This window comes from Hibiscus syriacus, unplaced genomic scaffold (genome assembly GCF_006381635.1).
Source record: "Hibiscus syriacus cultivar Baekdansim isolate YM2019G1 unplaced genomic scaffold, ASM638163v2 tig00002919_pilon, whole genome shotgun sequence".
NCBI lineage: Eukaryota > Viridiplantae > Streptophyta > Magnoliopsida > Malvales > Malvaceae > Hibiscus > Hibiscus syriacus.
In genome coordinates, this window is record NW_024061957.1 from 709,984 (window position 1) to 718,433 (window position 8,450).

Sequence of the window (8,450 nt, forward strand, 5' to 3'; positions counted from 1 at the left end):
AATGTTGACATCAGAAGGAGCATTACAGGGTATGTCTATACTCTAGGAGGAACCGCAGTTAGTTGGGTTTCTCAACTACAAAAGATAGTTGCTCTCTTCACAACTGAAACAAAATATGTTGCTTTTACGGAAGCTAGCAAGGAGATGGTTTGGCTCCAAAGTTTCTTGGAAGAGTTAGGCAAGAAACAAGAAAACAATGTCTTGTATTGCGACAGTCAAAGTGTTATCCATCTAGCGAAGAATCCATCTTTTCATTCCAGGACGAAACACATACAATTGAGATATCATTTTATCCGGTCTCTCCTAGAAGATGAGATTTTGAAGCTTGAAAAGATTAGTGGAGCTCAAAATCCGGCAGACATGTTGACAAAGACGGTGACTATGGACAAACTGAAGTTGTGTTCAGCTTCAGTGGCCATGCTAGAATAACAAGACTAGAAATACTGTTGCATCGATCGAGGTGTGAAGACAGATTAAAATCAGTCTTCAAGTGGGAGATTGTTGAAAATTAAAAAAAAAACATGGGCTGCTAATAGCAGCCGACTGCTTGAAAAATTAGGCTGCTAAAATTTTTATTATTTTGTAATAGGGATAATTACAAAATTGAGTCATTGAACTTTAGGGTATTTTTAAAGATTAGTCCCTAAGCTTCAACTATAAATACCCTAGCTCATTTAGCTTCAAAATCATCCCAAAAATCATTTCTTTCTCCCAATACTAGAGAGCTTTCTTGTGAGTAGTGAGTGTTTTGTAAACACCTGTAAATTTTCTCTCTTATTAAAAGATCTGCAGCAGTCCGGAGACGTAAGCAAATTGGCTGAACTCCGTTATCAATTTCGGGTATTATTTTTCCGCTTTTATTTCGCATTCTCACTAATCTGGTTATAGGGAAATTACTCGTTACTTGTTTATTTCCCAACAGATACCATACTTGATTTACATCAAAAGCTTGGAAATCGGTAAGTGTTGAATACTTGTAAGAGGTATTTGATTTGTTTCATGTAATGAAAGATAAACGATGTCGGGTTTTGTGCTGAATTTTACATATGGTCAGTGATTGCATCAAGGTTGCTTCTAGGTTAGGAAAAACTCTTTTATATATTTTATTTCTCCTTCATTTGAATGAACTTGTTCTCAAGAGTACAACACTCGACCTTCTGAGCCTTTAGCTTTTGTACAAGCTTTTGATTCTAAAATTGTAAAACTGCAGTATCAAGCTGTATCATACCCCAAAAAAAACAAATGGATAGAATCATTAGTAGAAGGTTCAATCACCAAACGTGGAATGAATCCATGTTTTTTTAATTGCTATGGGTTTAAGCTCTTGAAGAAGAAGAAGAAGGGAGGTTAACGGAGTTAACTGCCACATTTGATAAAATTAACGGGAGGTACGTCAGGGACCTGACTAAAAACGATCTAAAAGTTCAGTGATTATATTGCAAGTTTTAAAAGTTAAGTGACCAAAATGCAAGTGCTTTAAAAGTTTGGGGACTATTTATATACTTTACCCTAATAATAATAATAATAATAATAATAATAATAATAATAATAATAATAATAAATCAACCTGCTTGAGAGGCTCTACACTTGTTGGTAATTAATGTTACTAGTAATTTGCTAATTATCTTTTTAGTACAAGTAAATTTGTAATATTTGTTTCCAAAGGAAAAATTTTCTATTTTAATTTATATGTAGAAAAGTTGGTTTTCGATACAATAGGCATGTTGAAAACTTGTCAGTTTCTTCTAAAAAATTAAATATGAGGATAGTGATGCCATTTAAAATTAAAATAGAAAATATAATTTTTTTAAAAATAATACGGGTAAATATTCATTTATCGAAAATCGTATCAACGTCTTGCCAATTACATATCAAACAAATACAATCGAAACTATCATAAAATTTTATAATGATCGTCTAGTGATAGTTTGATAAGCAAAAAATATGAAGAAATGAAGTAACGACATATATAAGCTGATTGCACCAACAATGGAAGAGAAAAACTTGAAGAATATCCAAAACAACAAACGAATAATACAATCTCCCTTGAAAGGCAATCACATCCATGAAACCATGTTGAAATACAGATCAAGAAGAAAAACCAAGAAATAAACCTACATTGAAAATCCATAAATACCGATAGCCATGATACGTTTTATTAGAAAAATGACCAAGAGAAAACATTAATATTAAACTATGATAAAACTAAAAGTGAAAACTAATAAAAATAAAAGGAAATAACAAAAAAATGGGAACAAAAGGGCAGGGAGATGGCCATGAACGGCCACCACCACTGCTCCAAAGATCCTGTCGATTTGTTTGTAACTCTTGAATTGCGTTAGAGAATGAGCAGATTTAGTAACCGCCACGGAGAATAGTTGAATGCGGAGAAAAGAATATTGAATAGAATAGATGGTGTGGATTTGAAGAAAAATCAAAGTTTATATAAGAAAGGAAAATAATTAGAATTGGGTTTGAGGTTGTGTAAGATGAATGGATCCAATTTGTATGTGAGCAATCCAATCCATTTACATATAAGGGGATTGATCCACTTAGTCCATTAACTTACTTAGCTCAACTATGTTTTGTTTGAGCCATGGAGGAGGTGAAGTGTCGGTGGAGCTCTGGCGTCGTCGTGCGTGCCAATGTGGCTAAACGGTCTAGCACGTTCCTGCCGACACGTGTGGCTCCCACACCTTAACCCACCTTAGTAATCTCCAACTATTCATAGTATATAATTGCATTAAACTAATCAAAATTAAAGGAGAAAGAGAATGTTGACAAGTGACTTGAGGCGATAAGCTTGCACCGTGGATTCTACCATTTATCTACGTGTACGAAAAAGTAAACCTAAATATCAACAAAACTATGCAGGACTTTATTGCCAATAATTGAAGGAATGCAGCCACCCACAGCACCCACGTCGATTCAAATCACCCATCGGCTCCCTCCAAAAATAAAATAACATAAAATATATAGTCCAATGGATTCCAGCTGTTAATAATATAAAAATACATGGTGTTACCTGTCATTTCATTTTAAACAAACAGCATCAATTAAATTAAACTGAATCCGAATTTGTTTTCCAGTAGGAAGAGTGAAGGTCTTACTTACACAAAGGTTGAGTTCGCTTTGGGGCAAGAATAAATTGCAACTCAAGTTACCCAATGCCTAAAGCTAATTCCAATTATAAAATCCTTTGCCGGTGGTTCAATCCACCGCTATATTTATGCAAAAAAAAAAAAAAAATGGAATAGAAGGGGAGCCGTTAAACTGAGGACAATGGACCCACTTTTACATGTGGGTCCAATCCCAGCCTTTAATTAGTTGGCAATGATAAGCCGTCGAATACTCCAAAAATCTCCCCACTTCGCTCTACTTAAACTCAGACACGACCACATCCTCCCCAGATCCAACCCACTTCCCACTACTACTCCATTTACAAGCCACCATGTCACCAGCTACCACCTCCCTCTTCCCTTCTCTTGCCCTCTTCTTCCTCCTCTTCTCCACCTCAAATGCTCACAACATCACCCGCATCCTCGCCAAGCACCCCGAATTCTCCACCTTTAACCACTACCTCACCGTCACTCATTTGGCTGCCGAGATCAACCGTCGCCAAACCATAACTGTACTCGCCCTCAACAATGCCGCCATGTCATCTCTCTTATCTAAACAGCTCTCCCTCTACACCCTCAAGAATGTCCTGTCTCTCCATGTGCTCGTCGACTACTTCGGTTCCAAGAAGCTTCACCAGATTACGAATGGAACAGCTTTGACCTCCACCATGTTCCAGGCTACCGGTGCTGCTCCTGGTTCCTCAGGCTACATCAACATAACCGATCTTAAAGGCGGAAAAGTGGGATTCGGGGCTGAAAATAATGACGGAAAACTCGATGCTGTTTACGTTAAAGCCGTAGCAGAGCTTCCTTACAACATCTCTGTCTTACAAATCAGTCAGGTATATATGTATATTGTTTTCTCAATTGTTTGTTTCTTAGTATTGTTGATGATTAGCTAATTATTTGATTTTAGTTCAGCCGTTAAATTCAGCCGAAGCGGAAGCACCAACCGCAGAGCCAAGCCAGCTTAATCTGACAGCGATAATGTCGAAGCAAGGATGCAAGGCGTTTGCAGATTTATTGATATCTTCAGGAGCCGATGCGACATTCAACCAAAACATCGATGGAGGTTTAACTGTGTTTTGCCCGACCGACCCAGTCATCAAGGATTTCATGCCCAAATACAAGAACTTGACAGCATCCAAGAAAGCGTCCCTGCTGTTGTACCACGGCATTCCCGTGTATCAGTCCATGCAGATGCTGAAATCCAACAATGGGATTATGAACACACTGGCGACGGATGGAGCAAACAAGTACGATTTCACCATTCAAAACGACGGCGAGGTGGTGACATTGGAGACTAAAGTTGTGACTGCAAAGATTACAGGGACTTTGAAGGATGAGGAGCCATTGATTGTTTTCAAGATTAATAAGGTATTGTTGCCTAGGGAGTTGTTCAAGCCAGCGGAGGATGTGGCTGATTCACCAGCTGAATCACCAAAGCCATCCAAGTCCAAGCACAAGGTGGTGGCCGACTCCCCGGAATCCGACGCACCGAGTGATCCAGCTGATGATCAGACCGCAGATAATGAAAATGGGGTTGCGGGATTGGACGGTAGGAGATTAGTGATGGTGTTGGTGAGCTTCTGCATTGGGGTATTATTGATGTGAATATAGTCATATACTGATAAAGAAGTACTTACCAGATCGATAGAAATTGCATAGGCCATGTGACAAGGAGCAATGGTGTCCTTACTTGAAAATTTTCTTTTGTTATCTTTTTCATTTGTTTGGTGGTTTGTGAGCGAAAGAGCAATAAGAAATTCAGCCCCACTTGCATGAGTCATTTTCTGTATTCTTTTTCTTTCTTGTTTCTGTTTTTCATTAATTTGCCTGTACAGAATACACTATTACAGTTTACAATGCATCATGTTTGAGCTGTAAATGCAATATCCGTCTTATTTTAAAATATCTCACATGCAGATGTAGAAACAATATATCAAAGTTGCTATCCTGGAAATTCGCTTTGCCCATGTTCTGGTGCCCTGTTTTTTTTAATAGACATAACATGCTATATGACAGCATTGCAAGTATGCGTGAAACACTTATTCATTATCAATGACATTGGCATTGCTGCTTACAGGTTGTTCAGATCTCTCCTGCTTAAGTACAAGTGACTAGTTTTCCCTGAAGCTGTGGTTCTCGGAACAGGGGAGAATCCGACGTATTCCGTCTCCAACTTGGTTAAGCATACATCGGCAACACTACTAAAGGCATCATGTTTCTGGACAAAAGGTTGGGCAGCATACTCGTTGAATGGCATCCACTGGCATAAAAATGATAAAACAAAAGGACAGATATCAATATTTGTTTGTTAAAAGATAATCCGAGATGGTTAAACGCATCCACTCTTCACCGGAATATACCTGTGCTGCTTTAATCTCCGTATCTTGCTTCTGGATGTAAAAGGTGAGTGGACGCAACATGCAAACGAAAAACAAATCCGATTTCGTAAAGTAGGACCTGTGGCTTTGCCTGCGTAATGGGGGAAGATCAATATGTAAATCACCAGAAGAAGTACCTAAATGAACATAAAGAGAAGGTCGTGTACCTAAATGCTAAAACTTCCACGAACTCAGTGTCGATCTAAAGGAAAAATAAACACCAGGGTCAGATTCATGGTAGCAAGAGAGAACCTTTGAGAATTATTCATTTATCTGACTTACCCCCGTCTCTTCTTTAACTTCCCTGATTGCTGCTATGGAAATATCTTCACCCTGTGGACATAAAATTCCAGTTCTATCCAAAAAGGTAAAAAATAAAAAATAAAAAAATAACACCGTGTTCCTAGTTAATTCACCTCGTTAACAACTCCAGTAGGGAATTTCCAGACACCTTTGCCTTTGAACTTGCCATTATTCTCTTGAACCACCAGCACCTAAAACATAGGACGATCAAAATTCAGAATGCTTAGCAAATTGAATAGCACGTAAAAGAATTGAGGAAAGGGTTACCTCTCTTTTTTCATTGACGATAAAAGCACCAATCCCCACACGGTGTGAAGCATTTTCAGGAATCGTACTGGTCGAATCACTGATCCAATTCACAAGCATTAGATAATCTGGTTCAGCATGGTGGTACCTAAACCCTTCCTGGGTAATTAACCAACCCAAAACATGGAATTGCACGCCATTGAAAATGGTCAAACCAGAAAGATTAATGAACACAAGTCTTGAGAGTTTAAACTATCGAAATTTCAATGGATTTACCTTAACCGAGGGTTCAACCAAATTAACGAGTTGAATATGCAATTTAATCCAAACAGCCCTCTTCCCCTGCAGAAAGGTTTGTGATTTAGCAATTTAAAATGCATGAAAGCTACTAAGAAGTAAAGCGAAATAGATGTTATTTTCTGACTTGCTGTTTCCATTGTAATACTGAAGCACTAAGTGAAAAGGTGAATGCCTCGGATTCCATAGCTTCCTCTATATCTATAATGATGCCACCATATAAATCCTCGACCCCATTAAGTAATTCAACCTGTTGAACTCCATTTTCCGAGATCATCTTGTTTTCAATTGCTAATACACTTGTTGAAGTCGGCATGTTTCTGGAAGGGGAGCTTAACGAATTACTGTTATATCGGCCTGCAGGAATTTAAAAACCAAAAAGGAAACTGGTTAATTAAGTTTGCAATGAGACCAAATCCAAATTCCAAAGCTCAAAGTTCTAACCAAGACATCGACCCTTTCAATATTGAAGGCCAGAAGGAAACTGGTCAATGCTTTTGAAAAACACTTTCAATTGCAACAGTAATGCAAAATTAACCTTAAAAACTCTCGAGTAAAAACAATTGGATAACGTACGAGAGACAAAACCAAGAAACAGGATAAAAAGTTGGGAGACAGGAAACTGTCGAATACGACTTCCTTGAAAGAAAGCAATAAGGATGAAGTGGCCGTGTAAATTAGCAAAGTTTATAGAGGGAATGAAATGATTTGCAGGGAAAAAAAAGTGTATTTTATAGTGTTCTCAGCGTTGTTATCTTTAGTTACGATTTTGGGTAAACATGAACTTTCTCGAGATAGGAAACCACCATGCAATATAGAAAAGAACATCGGAGTTGACTTGGATCGATCATAAATAATGGATATGCAAATGGAGGAAAACGTTGAGAAAGATAGCAGAACGTTCAAAGAAGAAAGGAAAAGGCCTAATGACAATTTTGGCCTTTAAACTTTTCAGAAAAGCCTTTGAGCCCTTAAACTTTTTCACCCTTTGGTCCTTAAACTTTTAATTTTAAATTAATTGACGAAAAACAATAGATCTATCAAGTTAACATCAACTATTTTATCTTTTTTTATTATATTTTTAATAATTTAATTATATTTATTTATATCTTTTAAATTTTTATATATATTATTACTTTATTATTTTTTGAATTTTTATCCAAAAGGATGAAATACTTAACATTAATATTGACAAAAAGACAAAATAGCTTCTCTAAACTTAACAGAACTGTTAGCTCTTTTTCTAATTAGTTCAATTTAACAAATAAAAATAAAAATTGAAAGATTAAAAGAGAGAAAAATTTAAAAACTAAAATATATTTTTTGAAACAATCGTGGGCTAAAATTGTTAATATCCCAAAGAAATGATACGATGAAATCCATGGACCATATAGAAAGCGTGTTTCCCGCCGTCTTTTTATTTTATATTTCATTGAAGAATTTAAGCAGAAATTGTCTTTGACAGAAATTAAACAAAATTTGTAGTAAGTTTCGTAGGAAAGCATGATCGAATGACTATTACACCAGTAATTTCAATCCAACATTTCAAATTCAAAATTTTAAATATATATTTATACAAATTTATTATTTAATACATAAATTATATGAGATTTATTTATTTTAATATCAATTATTGAAACTCTGAAACTTTTTTTAACATAGAAAACTCTAAAACTTAAACCTTAGAATTAAAACTCTAAACAAAAATATAAATTCTAAATCTAAAAACATATAATATTAAAATAAATATATTTATATAAATTAATATCTGCATAATTTACGTATCATATATATTTTTATATATTTATATTTAAATTTACTATACAAAAATAAGTGTGAACGAAAGAAAAAATTTCTACTGACTAGAACGCTTTACCTTATATATGATTGGTTTAAAACTACTGTTTCAAATGCATTTATTGTTAAGTCTTTGAACTAGCGTCGATGAATGAAGAATGACAGAACGAGAGACAGTATTATCTTATTACTTTTATTGAAAACTGGTGTAATATCTCCAAAGGAGACCAGCCAATATATACAAAGGACAACTGTGTCCGTAAAATGTGGGCATTATCAATAAATTAAAAAAAAAATAGCA

The 8,450-nt window shown here is 35.7% G+C and overlaps 2 protein-coding genes across 2 annotated transcripts; one reads left to right on the plus strand and one right to left on the minus strand.

Moving 5' to 3' along the window:
• Window positions 1-3,365: 3,365 nt before the first annotated feature.
• LOC120164602 (fasciclin-like arabinogalactan protein 2) lies at window positions 3,366-4,917 on the plus strand. The gene is made up of 2 exons (XM_039174293.1): window positions 3,366-3,961; window positions 4,041-4,917. Exons 1-2 carry the CDS (start codon window positions 3,452-3,454, stop codon window positions 4,731-4,733), a joined length of 1,203 nt encoding a protein of 400 aa, XP_039030224.1. The 5' UTR covers window positions 3,366-3,451; the 3' UTR covers window positions 4,734-4,917.
• An 89-nt stretch (window positions 4,918-5,006) lies between these two features.
• Window positions 5,007-7,037, minus strand: LOC120164611 (nudix hydrolase 2-like). Its single transcript, XM_039174297.1, has 9 exons — window positions 6,929-7,037; window positions 6,480-6,709; window positions 6,332-6,397; window positions 6,077-6,214; window positions 5,923-6,000; window positions 5,789-5,839; window positions 5,674-5,708; window positions 5,489-5,597; window positions 5,007-5,388 (listed from the first exon to the last, which is right to left on the minus strand). The coding sequence occupies exons 2-9, from the start codon at window positions 6,666-6,668 to the stop codon at window positions 5,200-5,202; spliced, it is 855 nt and encodes a 284-aa protein (XP_039030228.1). The 5' UTR covers window positions 6,669-6,709; window positions 6,929-7,037; the 3' UTR covers window positions 5,007-5,199.
• Between the last annotated feature and the right edge of the window lie 1,413 nt (window positions 7,038-8,450).

Excerpts from the sequence above, each read along its gene's own strand:
- LOC120164602 (XM_039174293.1), top strand. The coding sequence starts at position 3,452 with ATGTCACCAGCTACCACCTCCCTCTTCCCTTCTCTTGCCCTCTTCTTC. Across the intron at positions 3,962-4,040 it reads CTGTCTTACAAATCAGTCAG|CCGTTAAATTCAGCCGAAGC; the intron begins GTATATATGTAT and ends ATTTTAGTTCAG.
- LOC120164611 (XM_039174297.1), bottom strand. The coding sequence starts at position 6,668 with ATGCCGACTTCAACAAGTGTATTAGCAATTGAAAACAAGATGATCTCG. Across the intron at positions 6,398-6,479 it reads TATTACAATGGAAACAGCAA|GGGAAGAGGGCTGTTTGGAT; the intron begins GTCAGAAAATAA and ends ACCTTTCTGCAG. Across the intron at positions 5,389-5,488 it reads CGGAGATTAAAGCAGCACAG|TGGATGCCATTCAACGAGTA; the intron begins GTATATTCCGGT and ends TTTTTATGCCAG.